At 51.3% G+C, this 26,096-nt stretch overlaps 1 protein-coding gene across 1 annotated transcript in view; it reads left to right on the top strand.

The window, feature by feature from the left end:
- The first annotated feature begins 1,863 nt into the window (after positions 1-1,863).
- B4GALNT3 (beta-1,4-N-acetyl-galactosaminyltransferase 3) overlaps positions 1,864-26,096 on the top strand; it is a 61,499-nt gene continuing 37,266 nt past the window's right edge. The window contains exon 1 of the mRNA XM_066320115.1: positions 1,864-1,946. Coding sequence (XP_066176212.1) covers positions 1,916-1,946 — 31 coding nt within the window. The 5' untranslated portion in view covers positions 1,864-1,915. The remainder of the gene's footprint in view (positions 1,947-26,096) is intronic.

The raw sequence follows: 26,096 nt of genomic DNA, 5'->3' as shown, positions 1-26,096 counted from the left end.
TAGTTGTGTGGGTACTGGTGGTGTCTGGCTACCGGCAGCTCTTTCTGTTTGCACTGGAGGAATTCTCCCCCGTTATTCAAGCTCCAGTGATGGATGTGCATTTTCTGCCTCAAACAGGGTGGGAAGAAGAATCACAGGCATTGCATCCTCCAAAGCCGCACACCGGACCTTGTGCCAGGGAGAGTGAGGAAGTGCAAGGACAGAGCCACTCAGCAGGTTCCCCCAGCACGGGCTTGTTTCCAGCTTGAGAAACGTCTCTGCGGCTCTGCCGTGGGCTACAAACCCTCTGCGTGTGCTTTCCCCGAGCAGGAGAGCCCTGCCCAGCACAGGACCGCAGGGACAAGGCTCGGAAACCTTTGCGACACGTTCGTACCAAGGAACCCTCCCATCCCGTGGTCCGTCCCAGTGCCGTGACAGGCAACAGCGGCGTCCCTCGGTGCTGCCTGGATGCCGGCATCGTGCTCAGAGCGCTCGCTGCCCGGGGCTGCTGCTCCAGCTCCCGCAGTGCCGGCACCCTGCCGGAGCCAGCCCGTCCCTGCGGGGCTCACACCGCTGCTCCGTGTGCCCCGGGCCCATGGGAAAGGCTTTGGGCGCTTCTTTAAAGCTAAACAACAGTCCTCTTGCGCAGCCTCACGTTGAAGAAGGCTGCTTCTAAATAGGGGTCTCAAGGAAAAAAAATAATAATAAAAAAAAAGTGCCATCATTTCATTAATTTTACAAAGCAACTTCAGCCTGAGACTTCATAGTCCCACACAGCACTGGAGCTGCATCGGTGCAGGTGTGGCGCTGTGAAGGAAAACAGTTGTCACCGATGGCCCAACACCCACATCACACATTTTTGGGAAGGGGCAACAATGGACCAGCTCCCCAGCTGGATACACGATGAAAATCCCAGTTGGCTGTCCCCCATTTTCCTTCACCGAGGAGGAAGTTTGCAGCCTCCGAGACAGCGCGGTGATGTGAATGAAACCAAAACAGGGCAAGGACTCCTCTGAGAAGTCGCTTCGAAAGTGTGCTTGAGACACATAACGAAGCAGCAACTCGAGCCGGGGAAGGTCCTGTAAGCCTCTACTATCCTCCGGCGGAGGGGGCTGGCGATGTAACATCGCGTCTGCTCAGCTGCTTCGGAAAGCAGGTCTGGAGGCTGCAGCAGCCCCCTTCCTCCTCCCAGAGCAATGCGCTTCTAAGCACATACACCTGTTGCACCAGGTGAAAGACACTTTCATGTGGATTCAGCTGCGTGTAGTAACAGCGTGGATTCCAATCGTCCCGTGTTTTCTCCTCCGCTCCGGGCAGAGGAGTTACCATCTCCCGTCCCCTCACCGGGGGGATGCAGCGGCTGCCGCAGGCGCGGAGAGCGGCTGGGAGCGGGCTTTGGGGCTCCGTGTGCCGGCCGGGGGTCTCCGTGTGCCGGCCGGGGGCTCTGTGTCCGTGTGCCGGGGGTCTCCGTGTGCCGGCCGGGGGCTCTGTGTCCGTGTGCCGGCCGGGGGCTCTGTGTCCGTGTGCCGGCCGGGGTCTCCGTGTGCCGGCCGGGGTCTCCGTGTGGCGGCCGGGGTCTCCGTGTGGCGGCCGGGGGCTCCGTGTGCCGGCCGGGGGCCGATTCCCGGCGGCGCTGCCCGCGGTGGCCCCGGGGGCGGTGGCAGTGGCGGTGGCGGCCCCGCCCGCACCTGGGCCCGCCCCGGGCGCGCAGGGGCAGCGCAGGGGCAGCGCGGGGCCGCGGGGCAGCGCTCGGCGGCATGGATCGGGCCGGCGGCGGCAGCGGCACGTCCCGGGGCGGCTGGGGCCCGGCGCCCTGAGCGGCGCCATGCGGGGCCGGCTGCTGGCGCGGCGGCGGCGCCGGAGGCAGCTGCGGCTGCTGCTGGCCCTGGGCGCGCTGGCGCTGGGGCTCTGGGCCGCCTACCTGGAGCTGGTGGCGATGGCCGGCGGCGGGGCTGCCCCGGAGCGCGGTGAGTGAGCCCCCACGGGCGGGCGGGGAGCGGGGACCCCCCATCCCGGGAGCCCCGGCGGGATCCGGGCTGGCAGCCGCGGCGGGAGCGGGGCTTTGGGCGCCGGGGTTCCCGTTCCTGCCTCCCGCCTGCCGGCTCGAGCCCCGCTCCGTCGGGAGCCCTCCCCGAACCTGACCGTGCCGGAGCTGTAGAGCCCACGGCTTTGAGGTGTCCCGTTGTTGCCCCGCTGCGAGGCCGGGAGGCGGCAGAGATGCTTTGAAGGCGGCTTTGCTGCGAGAGAAGCGTGTGCAGAGCCGGGGAGCGCGTACCCTGCAGAGGCACGGCGGGGCTCCGGCACAGCGCCATGGGCTGCGCCGCTCCTTCTGAAGTAGAGGGCAAGTCTGATAGTGTCCTGTGGCTTTTTACGCTTCTATTTTTTTTTTGAGTTACAGGAAAGTTTCGATGGCTCGCAGTTTTGTAAAAGCCTGTGTCGTTGCTGCTGGTTTTTAAACAATATCCGTACTTGGTACTAACCTAGTTTAAAAATCCGTTTTCAACTACACGTTAGTGTTTAAATATTTTTACTTCCCAGTATATTGATCCTTTCATTACGTGTTAGAAACATCCTCATTTTTACTCCCACGAGTCAGGCTCGGTTTCGGTCTTAAAGCTTTGGACTGTGGCTGTGCAAGGAGCATCATGAATGTCTACTCCCACAAAGTCCATTACAGGACTTCAATTTTTGTATTTCTTCTGTATTTTACGTGATATTCAAGGCTAAAAACACATATTTATTGTTCCAGCAGTGTAACACACCTGATTTCTTTGGCTAGGATAAATCCTCTAGTAATAATCCTCTTTTTATGCCCGGTGGAATGAGAAGATGAATTGTCCTCGAAGTCTGCTTTGCATTAGATCTTTCATGCAATCTCACCGTGCCTTTTACTGTCCAGCACTTGGGCAGAACCCCACCAAAAACGCTTACAGAAGATTTGCACAGCTGGGCAGAGGGCTTGTGTAGAAGCAGGGCAGAAAAGAACTGAGAAGTGTTTAAAATACTGGTTCTGAGGAGAGATGGGCTGAGTCAGGTGTTTGAAGTTGAACCGCTGATGGTCTCTTCACTGCCAGCAATGCAAAGGGAGAAGGAGGGAGTGGGACAAATGGCCCGAGAGAGTGGAGACAGCAGAGATGTGCAGGAGAAAACAACTTTTCTGGTGAATTGGGTTCTTTCTCTTTGCTTTAAGACAGGGTTATTTTTGCATCTCTGTTATAAAAGTCATTCTGTTTTAAGACTGAAACTGGAAACAGTGAGATGACTACAGTTACTACCAACTAAAACAGAACATGCCCAAAATAATTGCATTATATTAAAGTTCAATTACAAAAAAAATTCCAAGTTCTCCCAAATCCACCAGAGACGTTGCTGCTCATTGCAAGCAGAAGGTATTTAAATGCTGCTGGAAAGGGTGGGAGGGTAAAATCCTCTGGCAGGCGTTTCCTCTCGGCTCAGCATCACAGAGGGCTGTGTCACACTGGTGTCGTGTTTTCTTGGCCTTGTAGCCAGAATCCTGGAACCTGCTAACAGAAGGAAGGTTAATCTGTGACCTTCCCCACCCTTCCTCTTGCCCTGCTACCTCTAAAAGCCTGTTTTGTTTTGAGAGAAATCTGAGCAGGAGATAAATAGTATTTGTTTTCTTTTGGCTGCTAAAACTAAGGAATATTTTCTTCTCTGGGGACAGGGACGGCTGTTTGTGATAACGTTGTGATGTGACTCCATGTGATAACGTTTTCCAGGATCCCAGGAAGCTTGTGGCAGGGGGGAGTGACTCTGCCAGCAATTAATAGTTTTCTTCGTGTTTCTGCATTGTTTTCTGTTACAGGTCCCGGGTGGGGGCCCTATTGTGAGTCACTCCTGGGACCAACCAAGAGCTGCCCCCTCACCTTAGCTGATGCAGCACCTCCGCAGTTATTAATGATAAAATACAAAAGCTCTTTATTGGGCAGTTGTTCTAGGCACAAGGCTAAAAGGCTTCTTCATCGGGGCCAGAAGGATGAAAAGCTGCTGAGTTTGAAAGATCTACAGGAGATCACTGTTTGCATCTCCAGTGTCTGTAACGGAGTTTCTTCTTGCCTCCCTAAAAGGCATTGTAGTCCAGCCCGTGTATGGAAAGCCAAGTATGTTTTTCTCTTTTTCTTTGCAAGATTCCTCCTCTTGCAAAGCTGAGAGGACTCAGAGAAAACATTACTTTTCCTCTCAGCCATGCGTGAGATGGAGCACAGGCCCCTCAGATGGCCCCACACCATCCCTGCTCTCAAGTCAGTGTCTTAGAGCAAGTCTCCGGGTGTGATGGATCTCCTGAGCTTTATGCTCCTGTCCTCCTCTTTCTTACCCCCCAGATCAGTGTCTGATGGAGAGAGCAGATGCCCAGGGGTGGGTGTTGAGTAAGCAATGCTTAAAATGTGGGGCCCTGACTGTCCTCTCCGAGGTATTTGCAGCTCTGCTGTGCAACAAAGCCAAGCATATAAAATAGTTTGGATAAAAGTGAATGAGGAGTCTAAGAGAATGTCCTGTAAGCATCAGCATCCACTGGCATTCATGATGCTTCATCACCATGCGCTGGGAGAGTCCCTGGCATGAGGTAAACTTGGCTGTAATATTGAAGTCAAAGGCTGAGGGATCAACCCGAGGTGCAGAACTCATGCGTGGTGTAGACCATGCCTTGGGATTTCTGTGTGCCAAAATCCATCTGGAAAGCTTTCAGGGAGGTTGGGATGCACTGGACGGGCACAGAGGATAGTATGGCGTTTCCTTTGAAGGTGATGCTGAAATCAGCAGTTGGTCAAGGAAAAAAAACTTGTTCTTTTTCTTCTGATGTGAGTGTATCAAGGTGATATTCCTGCATGTTCTTCCTTCCTTTTTGGCAGGACTGTTTGCTCATGGCTAGCAAGGTATTTCTGTTGTTGTGGGGTTTGCATTTTTGTTCCTTTTTTTTTTTTTTAATTGAGCATGTTTGGCAGGTTTGCTGCCCAGTAGATGTTTATAGGAATCTTAAACAGGTTTATGACTGAGTGAAGAGAAACAAGCAGGCTGCTGTGAGCTGGAGATGGGCACACTCTCCTCGCACGAAATGTGGCCTGTCGTCATCCAAAACAAGTTGTAACAGGCAGGACACTGCCTCCCTGCCAGGAAAAGCCAGGAGCTGGAGACAGTCTGTTTACTGCTGCTCTGACAGGCACTAACCTCTCTGCAGTGGGTTCTCCACGAGAAATGTTTTCCTCATCTTTACGAGCTGTTACACAGCACACTTTGCTCCTGCTGGAGATGGGGAAGCTTTATTGTTTGAAGGGTGAATGAGGTGTTGGGGAGGGAGAAAACACAGAGGTCTGGGGAGTGGGTCCTGCATCCTGCCTTTGCTGCTGTAATGCAGTTCCTTGGCAGCAGGGAGGGAAGGGACAAGGGCGGGGAGAGGTCTTTCCTCAGGGAAAACGCTCTTCCCAAAATGCTGTCACTCCCCAGTGCTGTTTGGATGGAAAAGGTGGTGGATCTGACAACTCCTCCTGCTCCCTGTTTTTCTCTTCTGCGCCCAGCAGTGCCTTGTCTTGCCCAGCTGTGCAGAAGGGTTTGACTGAGGGAGTGAGGCTGGTGTCAGTGGGCTGTGTTTGCAGGCAGGGTGGGCAACAATCCCCCTTTGCTCTGAAGCCTTGTGTCAGCATAGTGTCATCAGCCCTGTCCCTGCAGAAACTTGGAGGTGAGGTCATTCCAGCCATTGCTGTGCAGAATCTGGCTTTTTCTGCTGCAGAGACCATGAGATTTCAGGAGCTTATAAACCATTTGCACTGGTTTCTTTCATTGCAAGTGTGTGTGTCACACTGAGCCAGGCACAAGGAGGGTGCTCAGGGTTAGGTTAGAACCCTGGGAGGTGCAACTTGTAGGAATAAGGAGTTGGGGGTCCCCTTTTTTTAACCTGCCCTTCCCAACTGCTTCCACCTAGCCCTGTTCCTCCACGTTTTGTTGTTGTGAGTAAAGAACACTGGGTGTTATTTTCCTGTCTTGGATTGTGTTAGTGGTTTGTGCCCCATTTAGGTTTTCAGACTGCTACTTTTCTAACTCAGGAGCGTGCACTCCCGCTCTCTGAAGTGGAAAATAGGAGGGGTTCAGAAGAACCCATGGAAGTGTGCAAATGAAGACATCCTTATGGCAAGACTTCCAACTCCCCGGGATGTACATCTGCAGTATCCCTCTGCTTTCCCAGGACGCTGGTCCTTAGTGTGCGTGCAGCCTGTGAGCTCTGACCCTCAGGCCCCCGGGCCACTGAAATGCAGGGCAAGGTGCCCAGGCACCGATGTGAGTGGGCAGGTGCATGTGTGTGTGAGAGGAGCATCTGCCAGGAGGGTGAAGTTGGACATTTCATGTAATGTATCAACCTCCTCCTCCTCTGGGTGCACCAGGAGCAGCGCACCTACACCTGCAGCTTCATTCGTGCTCAGGGGCTGCCTCTTGCAATCCCTCACACACAGGTTGACCTGCCCAGGCACGCCAGAGTCCTTCTCCTGCAGAGCTCATTGCCTCCAGGATCCTCAGTGCACCTGGAGAGAAATGGGGCCCTGTGGTGTCTGAGGGGTGTATCTCCTGTCTGTGCAAGCTGCTGACCCAGGCATCCCCCTCACAGCCCGTCCTGGCTGGGGGGAATGCCTGTCACACGGTGTTTCTGTGCTTGGAGGGACACTTGTGTCCTCTGCTCGGGGGGTCTGTGCCAAGCTGCACTGATCCCAGAGGACACTGATCCCAGCATCCCTGCGGGGTGAGCAGAGGTGCTGGGGCACCCTGGTGTGTAAGGAGAGCCAGCATCCCCAGGCCTGTGTTCACTGCACTCTGCTCCCACGGGCTCCAGGGGACAACCTAGGTTACAGGAGCCAGCGTGGATCCCCTGCAGCTTGCTTTGCTCCCTTCCTTTTTGTTCACTGATGCAGCAGCGGGGAAGCCCAGACCTCAGGCTGGCTGTGCCATGCTTGTCCCGGGCCAGTACATCCCCGCAGTGCTGGTGGGGCACGTGCTGCAGGTAGGTTCTGAACCTGCTGCTTTTTCACCACTTGACTTGAAGTCAGGTGGGTGTTTGTTTCCTTGGAACTCAGCCTGCAGCTTGTCTGGCCTCAGCAGATCCCCAAATAATTTGCCAAGATTGCATACTACATTTATAAATAAGCTCTTGTGTCATCTCTTCATGTACTCGTGTTAACTGTGACAGATTTATGTAGTGGTGTGCCAAAGCAGCGTGTATTCCTGCACACACTTTCCTGTGGTTAGCTGGGCTGGATTAGGATAACTGGGACCTCAGAGGGGTGCCCTCCTGTGTGCCCCCCACACGGGGTTGGCAGAGCAGTGGTTCTGTCCTCTGGAGGTTTTCTGTGTGCCTTCTCTCACCTGCAGCTTCAGGCAGATGTGAGGGAAGATGGGCATCCTCTTTCATCTGGTGGTTTGTAGTTAGTGGCATCTGCAGGATGGAAAAAGGCAGGATGCTCTCCTGAGGACAAAGACTGCCTTGTCGGTTCTCCAGTTGGGAGTGGAGTAATGATGGGCTTCTTCCTCCAGTGCATACAGTGCTGGTCTCAGGAATTTATATATTTTGTTGAGTTTCTCGTTCCTATTTGTTCTTGCTGCACTGATGTTGTCTCTTACAGTCACTTCCCAATTCCATGGCTTTTTTGAGGCTTGTGGTAATAGCAGAGAGGGACTTTCCAGAAAAGGAAATAAGCTGGCTTATTTACATGTGGTGTGAGAAAGACTCATGTGCCTTGGGTGGAAACAGTTGTGAACCTGGGCCGTGGATACTCACCCTTTTCATGATGTTAGAAATTCACAGGCTGTGAATTTCTGAGCCAAAGTACACTGGGATCTTGACCAGAGCTGCTCTGTATTTCTGTTTTTCTGAAGTGCAAAGGCCTTGATGTTCCTGATCTGGAGAGAGTTCCCGATGCTTTAAGATGCTTACTTAGATGGTCTGGGATTATGCTGCCATTAAGTTCTCCTAAGACATCACAGAAAGATAATTTGTGTTGCCATAATAAATAATTTAAAGCAACTACCCAGAGTAATAATATTCAGGTAGACAGTCTTTAAGATGTTGAATCATTTCAGATAATCCAAAGCTTGTTGGGTGGACTTGAGTCCCCTTGAAGCATCGGTGCCCCCCAAAAGATCACAAAATCTGATTTTATAATTTCCCAAGGCTTAGTTATTTCATCATTCTCTATTTCCTATTTGAGTTGTCATGGGGGTTTTTCAAGGGGAAAAGGGGTCAATGTGGTTTTTTTCCCAACTTCTAAAAGAAGAGGATTAAGCTGTCACAGATTATTTTACAATGCAGGTCTGATACCCTTACGTGGCAAAATTGTCACGTCTGGGGCCGTTTTTCCTTTTCCATGTCACTGTTTTCCATCAGATACAGGCCTTTGCATCACCCATGGGACTCTCCTTTCTTACTCCAGTGACCTCGATGTTCATTTTCAACAGTTCAGATATTCTTGGGCGGTTTGGTTTTTGTCCCAGGTGGAAATTGGCAGCCAGTACCAGTCAGCAATGTAAAAACCCTGAATACAGATCAGAGGCTTGACTGTAACAGGCGTGTGTCATCTTTTTGACTTTCTTTTCCTCATGCCTTCTGAATTGGGAGCATTAGGAACCAGTAGCCTTATGTGTACATATTTCACTGAAATATGTACATTCAGACTCACTAAACAGTAGCTGATTGTCACTTACTGTTGTATTCCATTTACCAGTAAAAATATTTGATCTGTGTCATCACCTGTGATGGCCCCAGAATTGCCTAGTAGAGCTCTCTTGGAGTGGGGATAATCTGCATTTATGATACGTGGTTTTTTTCCCAGCGTTCCAAAGAAATCTTTCTGCTTTCCTTGAAGGGGCTACTTATTTATTTCCATGTCTTTAGCGTGGGCTTGGCCTGTAGATTTGGAGTTGGCAACTCTTGACAGCTTCCTCAGTGCTGCTGCTGAGTTCAGATATCTGCTGCCCTTCTGGTAAATACTTCACTTCCTAAATTGGTTTTATTTATATTTCGTAATGCAATTTTCTGTAAAATTGCACTAGTCGTGTCTGGGTGCTGTTAACCCCATGTGAGCTGCAGAGCAAAGTTTGTAATGGGCTGAGAATATCCTGTCCAGACCACCCTGTGCTAACAGCCTGCATTACCTGCTGCAGCAGCTCCCTCTGCAGAAGCTGCCATGGTCCATGTTTTGTCGTAAGCTGGCCAATTGGGAGTGTTTTGTTTGTTTTCCATCAGAAATGCAAAATAAACAATCTGCCAAAAGCAAGTTTTCCCATCAAACCTGACTGAACTATAATTTCCAGATGAGTACCTTGGTAATAATTGTCTGCCTGACGTACGGAGTAAATAGTAATTGCAAAATGAGACTTCTCCCAAGTCTTGAAAGCATCAGTGCATGCCTGTATCAGGGCAAATGCTGTGACCAGCAGTTCTGCCCCATTGTCTGTCCTCTTATACCAGCGGGAGGGAGGAGTTAGTTTCATCTACTTGGAATTCAAGATAGCATCCAAGCCAAGGGGTTAAGAACGAAGGCAGTTCTCTCCCAGCTCATGTGATGCTTTTTTTTTTCTCGTTAGAGGAACAACAACAACAACAAAAAAAAAAAGAGAGGCAGTGAGAAGGTTTGTTTTCAAATCTGGAGTAGAGCAAGGGTGAACTTGCAGAGGAAGGAAAGGCAGGCAGCTCCAGGCCTGTGAGCTCCCTGTGTGGGACTCGAGCTGTGCCAGCACAGAGGGAGCTCAGCATCATTCTCCTCATCTTCCTCATCCCCTGCCCTCCACTGGGGTGCCCAGGTCGTGCTGCTGAGCATCTGCAGGAGCTGCATGGGGGATCACAAAGGAGCACACTGCCCCTCCTGCTCCCCAGAACGCTGCAGGCACCGTCTGCTGGGGAGCCCCAGCACGGGCTGAGGAGGAGGAGGCTGCAGCCTTGGGCAGCCCTGGAGGCAGCAGAATGGTGTCACCTCCAGGAAAGGAGCCCTCAGCACTCTCAGCCTCTTCCTTCTCTCCAGCAGAGCATCCTTCATGTGTCACAGTGTCCCAACTTCCCGAGCAGCCAGCCCTGTGCAGTGCCTCATGCTGCAGCCGCTTCCCTGCCTGATGTGCTGCGCCCTGGAATGGCAGGGACTGTGCCTGCCCTGAGATCCCTGAGCTTTGAGGCCTCAGGGTCCAAGGGTGGTCACAGCAGCAAGGCAAGTGGGTCCTCAGTTTTTGTGGGAAGGCAGATGGCAGCTGTCAGCCACGTGGTAGTGATGTATCTGTGTGGATCTAAATTTGTAGGGGTTCTAGAAAGATTTTCAGTGCTAAACACAGCCTGAGCAGTGGTTTGTGGAAAAGTTTTGCCAAGCTGCTGCTTGGTTTGTCTCCAGGTGCTGGCTGGGCCACCAGCTGTAGGCACCTCAAGCCCCAGAAGGGGTTTGGTATTGACCATCATTCTTCTCTCCCCTCTCAGGCAGGGGCAAAGCCCTCTTTATAAGTGGGATAATTAAACACCTTTTTTAGGTGTTTAATTATTCAGGACCTGAGCAGTCGGGTGTGTGGGATGAGGAGCATGGCAGAGCTTGTTCCATCACCTTTTTTTGCCCATGTGCCTTGGCTGCTCTGGCCCTGTTGTCAATTCCCAGGGCCATTGCTGATCCCACTCTTTTTTCAGCTCCTTCCTCAGTCAGGAAGGACTCTGTAGGTTGCATGAGTTGAAGGACAGTGGTACTGCTCGGTGTTGTGCTATATTGGGAGCTTATTTATACTTGAAAAGATGTATTCTAATTCCGTCTCTGCTGTTCTGGTTAGTTCTTCTTCAGGGAATTGCACACACTGTGTGAGAGCAGGGCTTGACAGAATTTAACCTTGGTGATGGGTGTTTTCCTTTTCTGTGGAATTTCTGGCTGCAGCTGATGATCTGTATTTACTTGTTCGTGTTGCTCACCTGCTCCAGCAGTGGAGCTGAGATTGTCAGCATTGAGGCAGGATTGAATTTGCTTTTTCTGCCACTGCCTTTCATCCCTTGGCAGTTTGTCTGCTGCTGGCACGGTGCTGCTCACCCGCACCTAGTCTGCAGATAATAAATGCCTCCTTTCCCTCTCTGCGCCCTGCTCTCCATCCCTGCTGCTCGGCAGATGTTCCTGGCACATCTGGGCACCTGTCCTTGCCGCGGGCATCCCGCCTTTCCCTGCGGGTGCCTCAAGGCTTTCCCAGGCACGTTTCCCGGGCTGGCACCTCTGGCTCCGGTGGGTCCCTGGTGTTGCTGCTGGGGCAGGGGAGGTGCTGTCCTCTGACCTCCTGCTGTCCCCGCCTCAGTCTGGCCAGGATTATTTCGGTTTGCCTGCGCTGTCTGATCGCTGTCTGCATTCCATCAGCCCCAGCCGTGCCGGCCGATTTCCTTTGCTTTGCAAATTGGAATTGCCTTGCCAATGAACTCCGGGTCTTCCAATACTCTTTCTTGAGTGCTTTTTCCCAAAAGTCCACGCTTCCCAAAAGGCATGACTAGTTGGAGGTGGTTTTTTTTTTTCCTGGTTTTGTTTTTATTTTTATTCTTTGTGAATTTTGTTTTCACCTTTTTCTTACAACTCTTTGTTTGAATCCGATACACAGCTTAGGCAGATCAAGGGAGGGAAGGAAGCATTTTAACAAGTTCCGCTGCAGCCCGTTCAGAAGTAGAGGAAGAAAGAAAAGCGGAAGGTAAAAGCAGCAGAAGAGGAAGTATTTGCAAGTACAGATGACAGAAATTATTTAACAAAAGTAAGGAGTGGCCAAAAATGGGACGTAGTGAGATGAGTGTCAGAGCAGAGTGAGCCACTAAAATACTGTAATGTGGAAGGAACTGAAAGCTAGATTAGAAGCAAATACTTGGGGTTTCAGTGGAGCAGAGAGGCTGGAACAGAGATCAAAAAGAGAGATGAGAAAGGGTAGGGCACAGAATAAACCACTGTTTGAGGTTGAAAAGAGGTGGAGGAAAATACAGGGATAAAAGTTACAGAAGCTTGTAGGGATCATAAGCAGCTCTAGCAGGATGGTTCAGAATGTATTTGGGGGTCATAAGAATGTTTGGTGCCTTGAAAATCAGTGGCTTGGTGGCTTCTTGCCATGGTTAGTGTCTGCTGGGACGCCTGGCTCCCTGGGTAGGGCACTGTGCTCAGTGTGCAGATGCTGCTCTTGACTGGCACAGTGTGGTTACCTCTTTTGTCCTGGATGTCAAACAAATGCTCAGCACTTTGCTAGCTTTTTCTGCAAAAAAAGGATTTGCTAATGTAGTCAGGATTTTTTTTAATGTATCTCTCCTTGTTTACAAAGGTTGAAAAGTCTCTTTTCTCTAGGTATAGTGAAAATTGAATAAAAGATGCTTGACTTGCACATAGTCCCGTGGTTCATGGTCAGGCAGTGTTTAATGCAGAAACTCTCTGAATTCGCTGAAGTTCGTACTAGCTCTGCTCCTTTCACAGTCCTCAAGGCTCCCTTTCTGTCTTGCTGTGCCTTTTGAGGGTTTTCCTCTTACACACAGGGAGAGGTGTTGTTTGTTGTCACCGGTGCAAGTTTGCATCCCGACACGGGGGGAAACTCTCGCAGCTCATCTCCCACCCCAGGCAGGGGCTGCAGCGCTGCAGCCGGGCAGGGAGGGCGTCCCATCCCTGAGTAACAATTCTGGGCAGGCAGCGTGCTGGAGAAGGGACCATTCTGGGAAAGAGGCAGAGCAGGCTCTGCCATGAGCAATGTTTGCAAAGTGATGCTCGTTCAGCGCGGCACGCTGGCATCCAGGGTGCTCCAGGACTGGCCCCAAATGTAAAACTCACGAGATGCTGTTGCAGGTTTGCAGCCTCTGGGCAGGATGAGAGCCCTGAGGGCGCTGCCTGGCTCCAGGGCAGGTCCTTGCCCCATCTCTCAGCGGTGGGCAGGGATTTGTGGCAGCCCCTGCACACCACTCCTTATCCTGAGCTGGCAGCGTGTGCTCACCTCGCTGCTGCCCAGCTTCCCGCAGTGCCCGAGCTCTGCTGCCTGCATGGAGAGCTCCGGGATAAAATCAGCAGAGAGCTCTTCTCTTGCCCAGTGTGTGACCCAGCTGGGCTGGCCCGGAGCGGGGAGAGGACAAGGCTCTTGGGTCTCTGCACGCCCTGCTGCCTCCCAGTATCCTGCCGGGACTGGAGGTGCTTGGGGGGATGCTGAGGCAGGGGGGAGAACGGGCTATTGCCAGGACAGTCCTGGGACACGGTAGGAAATCGATTCTCTGAGCTCTATTCCCTTCTTGTCCTCCCTTTGAACAGCACATAAAGAGCCCGGGAGGGCAGCTCCTGCTCCTGGACACCTTCAGACTTTCAGGCGTGTCTTCGCTTGTGGAAAGGTTTTCTGGGCAGATAAGGGGTTTGGCTGCCCTAAGAGAATTAGTGTTTTCACCACTGCCACCCTGCCAGAGCAAGCTGCTGGAGATTGCAGTGTCCTCAGTGGCTGCCCACCCTAAATGAGAGCTTGTCTGCTCTCTATGACAGGCTGGTCTGCAGGAAGGGCCGGTGGTTACAGCACAGATTTGGGTGGACAGGGGCGTAGGCCAGCCTTGTCCCTGCTGCTGGACAGCCAAGGCTTCAGAACAAGCTGCTTCAACCTCTTGTCCCTCCGTCATGCTCTGTGTCAAAGGTGTCAGTGACAATCGTTACTTATTCTTTTGAAATATTTGATGTCCATGAGTGGAAAAGCATTCGCTGGGCTCCAAACGCGTTCGGTGTTGTTTCACTGTTCTGCTGGAGCAGCCCTGCTGGTTTGGCTTCCCCAGGTGTGCTGCCACCCTGCCTCTTGGGAGCCAGCTCTGCTGCTGCGTGTCCGGCAGCAGCAGGGACTTCTCTGGGCCCCCAGAGCACAGAGCTCACCTCTGACCTTTCCCCTTCATGGCACTGAGCTGCACAGCCCGGGGCACAGACAAGAGTCAGGAATGCAGCTGAGGTGAGCACTTGGCCTTCAAAGTCTATTCCTTTTTCCAAGGCCCTCGGGTAGAGCTGTGCACCCCGGAAAGTGTGGCCATTGCAGGCAGAGGTACCGAGGGGTTTGTGCTGGGAAAGATGGGGCAGGAAGGGCTGATGGATGTGATTGTCTGGTAAGAAATACTGCAGATAGAAAATCTGAGAGTGAAATAGAAATGAAGCTTTGAGATGTTGGCATGGCAGGCAGGAAGATGGATTAACTGGAGATAGGCTGAAGGACAGAAAACAAAAGGACCCCAGAATGCAGCCCCTCTCCACCCTGCCAAGGCATCAAGGGAAAAGGAGATAAGAAAAGCAGCCTTTAGACTCTCTTCTAAAAGAGTTTAGAATATAGGATGATACGGTAATTGAGTAGTTCTCATGGGTTGCATGCAGAGTTTGTAGGATTTGTATCTTGTGCTGGTTGGTCACTGTAAATTAGAATATTCAGCACAAAAGGAGATAGAATGTGTTGGAACAAGGTCCTCGCTCTCTTGCTGCTTCCCCTCTCACCGCTCTCTTTTCCCTGCACTTCTCCCTGCCTTCTTACCTCTTCACCCCTTCTCCTGCCCGCTCTGCTTCTTCTCCCGCCCTCTCTCCTCCCGCCCTGACCCCGGCGCTCTTCTGACCTCTCTCACCCCTCTGAGCTTTTTTACCTCCCTCACCTCATCCCCCCTCTCTCTCTGGGGCTTCCCTTCAGCTGAGGCTGGTGGCTGAAAGCAGCCCTCTTTACCCACAACCCTTGCAATAAACCCACGTGTTTCTACAATATCTCAGCTCTGCAGAGTTTCCTGTCCCTGCTTTCCACGGATGTCCCTACGGGTTTGCACCTTACTGATCTGACAGCTCTGGGGGAGGCAGGCTGAGGGACACCAGGGGTGTGCTGGAGGAAAGGGAGCACCCCTTGACAGCCTAATAGAGCTCAGAGTAAATGTTAACATGGTTTGCCTTGCGATTTGGGGTTGATCTGCAATGGCTGGCAGACACTAATTCCAGGGAAAGCTGCGCCAGCTGCAGGAGGAAGAAAAGAGGAAGGCATGTTCACAGTCTGTCTGAGGACTGTTCCTGCCAAAAAGTGATGGGAAATTCCCCTTTTCCTGCAAATAGCAGAGGAATGGGAGCAGCTGGGATAGCTGCACTAGCTGTGTCCTCTGCATGTGGCCAGCCAGCTTGGGAAGCGTCCTGTGTGTACCTGGAGGTGTGTACAGAGGATGTGTGGCAGCCCTCCATGGCTTTAGATGGACAGGGAAGAGACAGAGCTGCAGGAGCTGCAGGGGATGTGGCACTGGCAGACTCCCCCCTTGCTCCTGCCTCTGCTCCAGGCACAGCTGCCTCCCTCTGTGGCTTTATGCCGGTGAAGAAAAGGAAATAAAACTGTCAAGTGGGTCTCTGGCTTCCCTCTCCTTTTCCCTGCCAGAGGTGGAGTGAGCACTGTCTGTGTCAAGGACGTCAAAGTATTTTTAGCATGGGTGAAGAAAGGGAAAGTATAAAATCTATGGGCAAATGTGCTGCGAGAGGGACTGCTAGGGGCTGCTGTTTTGGCTGGAAAGATTGATTTGCCTGAAACCCTAGCAGGTGAGGAAAGCACCCCTTCCTTTTACCACAGGCTGGGGAGGAAGGCGGCTGTGTCTTGCTCTTCCCCCTCACACAAGTTTGGCAGGTCCTAGTGGAGGGTTTTTTCCTGCTCCTGGCACAGCCAGGCCCTGGCTGTGTGTGCTGGCAGTGGGAGTGCAGGAGGGCTGGGGATAGAGCCATCCTGTGGGGCACTGCCACTGCTGGGCCAGGGGCTTGAGGCATTCATGTCACTTCAGCTCACAGGCCTGAGAGGATGGACTTCCCTCTTCCTGATGGATCCTGTTCTGTGATGGAAAAGTGGCTTTTTCCTGCACTTGCTGGTAACAATGAGGGGGACCTCCTTGCCCTTAGTGATCATCGTTTACTGAGAAGTGCCTAAAGTGCTTCTTCCATGTTCCCTTCCCCTTGCTGACCTCTGCTCTGATGCTGACTACTGGCAAAAGTACAAATTTCTCACCAGACAGCCACTTAAAATGGCCTGCCTTGGCTGTCTGAGGCTGTCCAGGAGGAGCCTGTGTTCCAGCCGGGCTCCCCTGTCTGTGCCAGCCAGGCTCTGAGCATCCCTGCCCGGCAGAGCTGCTGGGAGGATGCAATGTGACATCGGTGCTGCAGGCAGTGTGCCGCAGGGCTCCCCCTCTGCCCTGGAGAGGGGATTGGGAAGGGCCTGGAGCCGGAGCAGTCGGCATTGCCAGCACTTGGGCCAGTGAAGGAGAAGGGATTGGGAAGGGCCTGGAGCCGGAGCAGTCGGCATTGCCAGCACTTGGGCCGGTGAAGGAGAAGGGATTGGGAAGGGCCCTGGGATTGGGAAGGGCCTGGAGCCGGAGCAGTCGGCACTGCCAGCACTTGGGCCAGTGAAGGAGAAGGGATTGGGAAGGGCCCTGGGATTGGGAAGGGCCTGGAGCCGGAGCAGTCGGCATTGCCAGCACTTGGGCCAGTGAAGGAGAAGGGATTGGGAAGGGCCCTGGGATTGGGAAGGGCCTGGAGCCGGAGCAGTCGGCATTGCCAGCACTTGGGCCAGTGAAGGAGAAGGGATTGGGAAGGGCCCTGGGATTGGGAAGGGCCTGGAGCCGGAGCAGTCGGCATTGCCAGCACTTGGGCCAGTGAAGGAGAAGGGATTGGGAAGGGCCTGGAGCCGGAGCAGTCGGCATTGCCAGCACTTGGGCCGGTGAAGGAGAAGGGATTGGGAAGGGCCCTGGGATTGGGAAGGGCCTGGAGCCGGAGCAGTCGGCACTGCCAGCACTTGGGCCAGTGAAGGAGAAGGGATTGGGAAGGGCCCTGGGATTGGGAAGGGCCTGGAGCCGGAGCAGTCGGCATTGCCAGCACTTGGGCCAGTGAAGGAGAAGGGATTGGGAAGGGCCCTGGGATTGGGAAGGGCCTGGAGCCGGAGCAGTCGGCATTGCCAGCACTTGGGCCAGTGAAGGAGAAGGGATTGGGAAGGGCCCTGGGATTGGGAAGGGCCTGGAGCCGGAGCAGTCGGCATTGCCAGCACTTGGGCCAGTGAAGGAGAAGGGATTGGGAAGGGCCCTGGAGAAGGGATTGGGAAGGGCCTGGAGCCGGAGCAGTCGGCACTGCCAGCACTTGGGCCAGTGAAGGAGGGCTGGAGTCTGACTTGGAGGGTGCCCCGCAGCCCTGTGCTGAATTCACCTCTGCACCCAGTTTGTTTAAAATCCACCATTGCAATGTTTTGCTGCCTCCCCTCTGGAGAGCTGGACATTTACAAGGTCTGCAGTGACCCCTGCTCAAAGGTAAGCTGCTAAAATTCACAGAGATGCCTTTCTTGGGCTCAGCAGATCCCAGGACTGTTCACAGTTCTTGTCTCAGACCCTGAGACTGGAGTGGTTCAAGCGGGTGACCTGCTACTCTTTCCTGAGAGTGATTCAGTGGCAGGCTGAGCAGGACCCCTGTATCCCCTGGTGTTACATGTGGGTGTATTTTTCTAGTTGTAGAGTGAAATGAAAAGGCAGCTTGAGGCTTTGGTCACTGGAAAGCTTTTTTGGGAGAATGGAGCTTCATACATTGCTTGGCTGAGGGTAGAAGCCCCCCGGAGGACGCCTCAGGTGTTTGATACTGGGCTTCTTCTCACATCAGGCAGTGCTTGTGGGGGGAGTCTACCACAGCAAGCATATGGAAGTTAAAATTAAAAAAAAAAAACCAACCTAAGAAAAAAGAGAATGAGAGGAAGGGCTGATAGTGGGGAGTGAAGTGTTTGAGCCACCGTTGTGCTTGTAGCAAATGCTCAGGACAGCCCTTGTCAGCCCTGGCCACCTTGGCTGGACAAGGCAGAGGCATGAGGCTTTAGTGATTTTTTTCATCGATGTGGTAGATCCATTTGTGCGGTTGGAGGCACATAAGTTACCATTTTTCTTGAATGCTTTCAGATTTTACCGGCTATGTCTGTTGTGGGTGCTTGGGATTTGTTATTTCACTACACTGCTTAAATGAAACCATACAATTCCCTGTGTACATTTCTTTTTAAATAATCCAGATGTATAAAATTACTATTATTATTTAAAGTAGATGTGTTGGTACTGTCTGGATCTGTAGCTTTGTAAAGAACTATAATTTTATTCTCTGCAGGTGTGTGTCCCTCAAGTTCTAAAGGCATGTTCTACTTGTAGAGGGTCCCTGTGTGCTCTAAGTACTACAAAATGAGCCCAGAAACTCAGGAACAGCAATTGGATCTCCCAAGAAAACAAAGGCCTAAGCTTATTCTGCATGGTGTGCCATGTAGCCTCATGAGAGCACCTTTTAAATGTCCCGTGCTCCAAAGGCACCCGTGTTCCTTCTGTTTGCTAAGCACATCTAATCAAACCTGTCTGTTCCAGGCTGAGAACTGTTGTTTCCCATCAGAGGAATTGCTGCTTCCCTTTGAGTCGTTTCAGGTGGCCAGGAATTTGATGCTGAGCTGCACTGCTAGGGAAATTTGACATGCACTTCACTCGCCGGGGTGGTCTGTGTGGAGCTGATCTGTGGTGACAACATCCAGTTGCAGCTCTTCCCTCTCCACTCTGAACCAGAGGAGGCCACAGTGTGGAGATGAGGTGAGGTTTTGGCAGCCAGGCAGTATGCTGCTGCTCTTGAACAACGTGCTGACAGTGCTCAGTGAGTTGTTTCGTAGACCAGAGGCACATCTTCAATGCCAGCTTTGCTGTTCTGCATAAAAGCCTTGCAGGCTGCAGTAGTTCCCTTTGTGTGGAGCCAGGGTGTGGGAGGCTTCACTACACTCTGCCCTGATGTCTTCAGATTACAGCTAATGTTAAGATACAGCCTGGGATTCATGGGCTCAGTCTCGGGTGCAATCTTAAAGCACTGTGAGTGATACAGGCTGACTCCTGCATTTGCTGTCCACCAGAGGAGCGAGTGCTTGCAGACACTTTCTCTCCAGTGTTGGTCCCTTGCTGCCATGGGGTTTCTCCTGTTGCCCTCCCTGGTGGAAGCCAGGGATCCTGTCTGTGTGGGTGCTCATGCAGTGAGGGCACCACGGGTGAGACTTCAGGAGACATGCCTGCTCAGTGCTGCTGCTCTCCCAGCAAAACTGTCCCGTTGTCCATCTGTAGGCATGTCACAGGTGTGTGCTGCGGTTCCTGTACCAGCTCCAGGGGAGGTCGGCAGCACCTGGATAACCCCACCTGTGCCTCAGTGATTGCAGCACTTGTTTTTTGCAGCACCTTTATGTTGCTATACCAGTTTCCCCCTCTTCCCTCCTTCCACACCCAAAGCACCGCATCGCTCTCTTCTCCCTGCAAAACATCTCTCCTCCTGCCAAGAGGCATCCCTTCATCTCTGCGGCTGTCCACCCACCTCCTGCCCCAGCTCCCCGCTCCTCCCTGTGCTCTCTGGGCGTGGGGATGTGCTCCCCACACGTTCACTCCTCCTCATGCATACCTGTCCACGCCAGCGTGCAAGTATCTGCTTGCTGCTGACCTCGCCTATTAGTGTGTTTCACTGTGTTCCCCTGAGTGTCTTCTGCCTCTGACAGCCTTGCTATCTCCTGCCAGACTCCCGGGACTGCACAGCTTGCAGCATGTTACAGTCCTTTTGCCTGCTGGGACCCTTTAAAGTGGAGAACAACGTTGATGGATATGAGAGGTCAGATCCTGGAATAAATAAGCCATGACATGGCCGTTGCAAGTTTCCTTTCTCGGGTTGCAGGCGTGCATTTACATTTCAAATTCTTCCACTGTCCCACACCGTGTCCTCCCCTGGACTGTATGGAGCAGAAGGCCTGGAGTGTGCAGAGCTCACAGCTGGCAGTGGCACAGCTGAGAGCCCCTGGGGAGGAACCAAGGAGCAAACAAATAATGCAAATGTCATTGTGGGAGGTTACTATAGACCTCCCAGGCAGGACAGCGACACCGACAAATCATTCTTTCCGGAGTTCAGGGAACGCTTCCAACTGCCCGTGCCCTTGTGGGGAGCTTCAGCTTGCCAGGAGTTAACTGGAAGACATCACACAGGTGGTACAACCTGGGTACAGCCAGAAGATCCAGAAAAACTGGATGACAGCTTCATGGAACGGGTCCTAAGGGAGCTGACTTGGAAGGATGCCCTCCTTGGTCTGCTGGTTGTCTACAGAGAGGGTCTCACTGCTGAGGTGGGGATTGGTGGCCATCCTTGCCACAGCGACCACAGAGTGATCAAATTTAAAATCTCTGTTGACAGGAGGAAAAGTGCCAACAAAACCTCAGCTCTGGACATGAGGAGAGCAGATGAGAGTCCAAATGGCTTCCACACAGGACTGGAAGGGATAGTGAGTTTGCAGGCCATACAGAACTGGGAGGGGCTGCTGACTCCCTTGAAGGCAGGAAGCCCTGCAGAGAAACCTTGACATAGCAGAGGGCTGGGCAATCGCCCACCACGTGAAGTTCAGCAAGGAAAAGTGACAGAGTTTCCCCAGGGGCTGGCTTTAGGCAAGCCAGTCTCCCCTCAGAGAACTCCTGCAGGAGGGCAGCAGAGGATGCCACGACAGGGTCTGAACTACAGGAAGCACCTGCTGGCCATGGTGGAACTTGATGGCTTAGGGGCACCTGGGTTTGGAACAGGGCCTGGGAAGTCTGGGTTTGCCTGGAGCTGCTCCCATGGCCGTGTACTGATCAGCCCTTGCAGGAGTGTAAAAGGTCAGAACTTCACTGCAGGGTCCAAACACTGGTCCCAAAATTCTGCTGCTCAGGCGAGTGACTCCAGAATTACCACAGCCCTTTTGAGCCCACAGACAGGCCATAAGGAGCTAATGAAAGGCAGGCTGTATGAGATTTGGGATGGTCAGACCCATACATCCTTCATCTGCATAGCTGGATCCCTTTGAGTTACTGGAGTTGTTTGGAAAGGGCACAATGAAACCAGCCACCTGGCACCTGAAACTGAAAAATACAAGGAAACCTCTTTCAGAAATGGCCAGGCAGGCACTGCTCAGGAGAAGAAGTGACCAGGAGTCACCCACTGGTTGTTTGAATGGTAAAAAACTGGCTGTGCAGCAAAGCTTGTCTGCCTGGCTTGCTGCAGCTCTTCAAAACATAAATAGAGTGGGGCCAGAGCTGGATGCAAGCCCACGGCAGCCAGTGGCCGGGCTCCCACTGGGCTGTAGCCAACGTGGGCCACAGCAGCTTTGTTTTAAAATGGAAGAGAACATAAACAGGCAGGACTGAGCTCTGACATTGCCTTGAACCCAGCTCAATCTCTGTCCGGAGCAGAGCAGCTGCTCGGTGTGCTTCAGTGCTCAGGGATATTGTGAGGTCTCAGAAGGACCAAGGGGAAGGAACAGCAGAGGTGGCTGAGGCAGAAGAGCTTTTCTTGTGACAGGATTTACATGTGTAAAATACCTATGTCCTTATTTTTTCCTCCTGTGAAGAGAGACAATGCCAGTCCTACAGCAGAATTCAAAGTGGCTTTAGAGATGGAATCAGTCTCTTGATTTCCCTCAGCACCATACCATTTAATGGGAGTTACACCATGAACCTGGAAAGGAGTGGTTGTAAAATAAGTCTATTGTGTATGTGCTGAGTAATCTCAGCATAGCTAATCCAGTGCTGCAGGAGCCAATGATGCAAGTGGTGTGGCTGGTATTTTTTTAAGAGTTGGATAATTTTATGACTGATAGAAACACTTGCAATCATGCATGGTAAGAGAAGAGTAATTACAATTTGTGCTGCAGGGCATAAGTTGACTGTTTCTGTAGGCCATCAGGACTTTTTTTTTTTTTTTTTTTTTTTCCCCTCTGTAAAGTAATACAGCTAAAGGTACTTTTGAAGGTCGTTTTCTTCTGTCTTTTAAACATTCGATGTTGGCTGCTGGTCAAAGGTGGATTATCTGATGGGATGAACCAATGGCCTGATCTGCTAATTACTAAATTCCTACGTAAGGTTTAATTTCCTGCACAGTGAGGTACTGTGCATGCACTGGGACTTGTCAGAGAGACCCTTGTTTGTAAGATGGAGTTGAAGCACCCGCTCTGGTCCCTAATTGAAACCAGCAGCATTCAGTGAGACCGTGTCTGCCTGCTGAGTAGCCCCAGGCAGGCCTCTGTGGTTTGTGTTCCATGAACAGGAACTGCATCTCTGGCAGGAGGTCTTAGAGTTGAGTGAAGTGGCAATAGATAATCTGCCATATTTATTTCACTTTGTTTGCTTGCTTGTGCAACTTCTGGGAGCAGATAAAAATCTCCTGGCATGTATTTGATGTTGGTTAGCAGTTGTATGGGCACTGCTTTTTCTTTCTTATTTTTCTCCTGATCTGGCCAAGGCTGGCCTTAAACAATCCAGGCCTGTTGTGAATGCTTCTAAGAAGTGAATTAAAAGCTGGCTCTCTCTGAGTAAACCAAAATATGGTTTAAAAATATGTTGGGGTTGATTCTTCCAGGGTGGTTCAGTCACTCAGAAAAGTGGAAGAAAGCTACTTTAATTACTGGGAAGATAAGTGGTAAAAAGAATCCCTTTAATGTTGCTGGTTGTGACAGCTTGGTTTTGCCCTGTTCCCTCCACTCCTGTAGCTGTGCAGCTCTGTACAAACTCTATACAGCTGTGCATACAAAGGAGCAGCTGGGCAGTTTTGACCATTGGGCAAAATCCCTGGTGGGTGACCGTTTTGTTTCTAAAGAGCAAAAAATAACCCGGCTTGGTTTTCCAGCTTGTGGTTTGCAGCTTCATTGGTTAGAAAACATCTTTTTGATATAAAAGCAGAGTGAACTGGAGCAAGCTGCTAAAAAGAGAGAAAATACAGGATACTGAGATGCTGTCCTGTATCCCCTCTTTGACTGTAATTGCATTTTGGCATCTCATGGGTCCTACTTAAAGCCTGCACGTCGAGTTGCTGAACAAATGTGCTCCCTGAGGCTCCTGCTTTGCTTGTGGTATTGAAGCAGTCAGGATTTTCCCTGGGGCTTATGCTTTTGTCTCAGGTTCACAGGTACGCCAGCCTCCCCAAATCCTGCTCCCATCAGTCTTTTAGAGGTCAGCGCTACATTTTCAGACTGGGGAGGGGAAAAGGACTTGCTTTGCTCTGAGAAATGTGACCCTGCACTGAAGGGCATGAGCACTGAGAGCTCCCCCAGGCCTTTGCAGCAGGTCAGGAGTCTGCAGGGCCATTTGTGTCCATCACACCCAGCCCCTGCTGCAGCTCTGTAATGACTAAATTGGTGCTTTTCTCATGTCTGAAATGGGAAAGTCCTGGGTGGAAGGAATAACTTATAATTTTTCTTCATATGACAGTTACTTCTTAATATGACAGTTTTTTCTCTTTATCCTTGCTTCTTTTCTTAGATTTACCCTGGAGTGAGTGGCAAGATCTGATGGGCTTTTGCGGGGGGAGCCCTGGGCAGCAGGCAGGGAAGGACCAGGGAGTGGCAGCCCATGAACACCAGATAAAAGTGATGCTCCTGGAGCCAGCCAGGGTTGTGCACCCGAGGTGCTGGCAGGAGCTGGGGCAGCTGGGGGAGGTCGTCTGGGCTCAGACAAAGCTGTCCTGCAGTGCTGGGCCAAGGCAGCCCCACAGCTGATGCCTGTCCTTGCCCTGGGAGCAGGGGGATCGCTTACAGCCAGAGCAGAGGAGATGAAAGGGGCGGGAGGGACCAGCTATCGTTAATTAATGCTGCTGGGTTGTGTTTCTTTCGGTGCTGTAGGGCTGGGACAGCTGATGAAAGAGGAGACAGAGCTCACCAGGAGACATGAGAGAGCTCTAAGGAGGAGTCTCAGGAGGGCTGCTGGGAGATGGGAAGGTCTGTGTGCTCCCCCAAAACAGGCAGAGCTGTAAGAGTCTGAGAGGGCAAGAGAGTGCCGTGGAGGGAGAAAAGAAAATAAATAAAAAGCACAGAGAGGCCAGCTGAGAAGGGATGGAAGGAACTGGACAGTTTTCTTATTGCAGAGTTGGTAGACAAAAATACGGGTTGTTTTTTTTTTCCTCTTCTGTGATATTTCCTGTTTGCTAAAAATTTTAAATTAGCGTTATGGCTGAGGTTTATTTCCTCTCTTTTGAGCTATTGCTGGGTGAGAGTTTGTCTGTCCAGAGAGCCCACTACATTGCTAGCATCAGTGAGCACAGGTTTTGTGAAACACACCTGTAAGACTTCCTGGGGTTAGATACGGGGATAAGTTTTAGAAATAGCTGAGAAATTTCTGTGGGGTCTGTTGGAAAACTGTGCGTGGTCTGGTTTTTTGTAACTGTTTACAGCCTGTAGCAGGGATGAAGTTGCTCTTCTTTTATTTGAGATAACCCAAAATAGTTAGAAATGTTCATAAAGGACATCCCTCCACAAGGGTTGCTGCCAGCAACTGAATGCTTCAGGGACCAGATTTCACCAAAGTTCTGGGACATGCTGTGTGTCTCTGGTTTTTTGACAGTCACGCTTTTGATCATATGCAAAGATGAATGAAAATGTTGCTCTGACATTTCCAAATTATGCAGTTACAAGCATTTGAAGTTAAACCCAGTGAGGCTTACTTTGACAGCTTCTGAGATACAGAGAGCAGGTTTTTTTTAAACTAGAAAGCAAGTTCTTTTCTTATTTCTAATGAGGATTAGAGTGCCCAGAGGCCCGATTTTTTCCAATAGAAGCAGTAACATTTTTGTGACAAATCTGTGTGAGCCTGAGTGCACAGGCCCTGTGAATCAGACTCTCCAGCCTTGTATTTTTTGCCGTTTTATAAAGTGAAATAATTGAGCCTCCCAGCACTCACATCCAGTTTATTTTACTCTTACATCAGATGTTGACTGAAAAACATCCAAGATGTGCCAGCATTTACTCATTCAGTATTTACTCCTCACAATCTTTGCCCTGGTCCTTCATTGGTGCTGCTGTTCACGTTACTGAGTTTTCAAACACCAGCAGTGGTGCTTTTCAGTCAGGGTGACGGCCCCATCCTGGCAGTGCTGTCTGAACCTGTGCTGAACGAGCACCTCATGTTTCAGTGTTGTGAGAGGGTGTGACACAACTCACTCCAGCAGCCCAGACCCTTTACAAGCAGGTGAACCCCAGTGTGAGATACCTGTAAGCAGGTGAACCCCGGTGTGTGGTAGCTGTAAGAAGCAGGGCAGCACAGAAATGAGCCTGCTGGAGGTGAGCAAGTTTGGTTTGCTGCCAGTTTACCTGTTAGCATACTCCATTAGGGCAGGACTTTTTTGGATGGGTAAGCTCCTGGACAATAGGCTGCTGAAATCCCTGTTGCATCATTTTGGCATCAGCTCTCCAAGCAGAAGAGCGTGTCTAACAGTGGCACTTTTGTGTGTTGTGAAATACAGTGGACAAAGTCCTAACATCCTGCAGCAAACAGGATTTACTTTCTGCTCCATGTTGTATAAATCATGTGCAATTCTTATGTGGTAGCCTGGATATTATTCTGTGGTTGCTTTATTTGAATGAAAAAAAAATCTTACTTCATTACTCTAGTAGGGATGTAAATAATAAACTTAGGTTGCAAAACCTTGTTCCTTCTGGCATTCAATCTCCTGTCTTTTGTCCCTCCATTCTCGTTTTCCGGGATAACAAAGGTTTTTGGTCACAGACTTGAAACTTTCTGTGAAGAAGGTGCATTTCTAATGGAGGAAACCTCTCAGGATTCTTGCAGACTCTGAAGTAGTTAATTGTATTGCCACTTTAGGGAAGGCTCTAAACAGGCACACGTGTGGCTTGGCTCAAATCCCAGCACTTTCCCTTGGGACTTCTGCTTCCACGCTACTTAAAGACGGGTTTTTCAAAAGTAGTGAAGTTATAAACTTTGGGGTTGAGAGTTATCAGTGTATTTCGATGGCTGTCTGTTTTAAAACTACTTCACGAATTATTTTTGTCTCGTGTGGTGAACAGGCTGGAGTTAACTTGGAGCAAAGCAAGTTCCAGCCCAGGGCTCAATGGGAGCAGACTTTGCTGTGTTCAGGGAGCTGCTTCAGAGAATCCCTGGAGATGGTCTTGGGGAGCTTTGCAGGAAGGACCTTTGCAGGCTGTTCTAGGTGGCATCGATGCTGCTGTGAGCAGGGGTTCACACCAGATGATTTCCAGAGGTGCTGTCCCACCTCAGCAGTTCTGTGCTTTGGTGTTAGCATGCATTAAAATAGATAAAAAGAGTACTGGAGAATGAACTACCCCGGGCTGTTTTTGGAGCCCAGGAA

The sequence above is a fragment of the Sylvia atricapilla genome, chromosome 5 (genome assembly GCF_009819655.1).
Source record: "Sylvia atricapilla isolate bSylAtr1 chromosome 5, bSylAtr1.pri, whole genome shotgun sequence".
NCBI classification, from domain to species: domain Eukaryota; kingdom Metazoa; phylum Chordata; class Aves; order Passeriformes; family Sylviidae; genus Sylvia; species Sylvia atricapilla.
The sequence above is the reverse complement of the archived record's forward strand: the minus strand, read 5'-3'. Positions and strand labels throughout refer to the sequence as shown.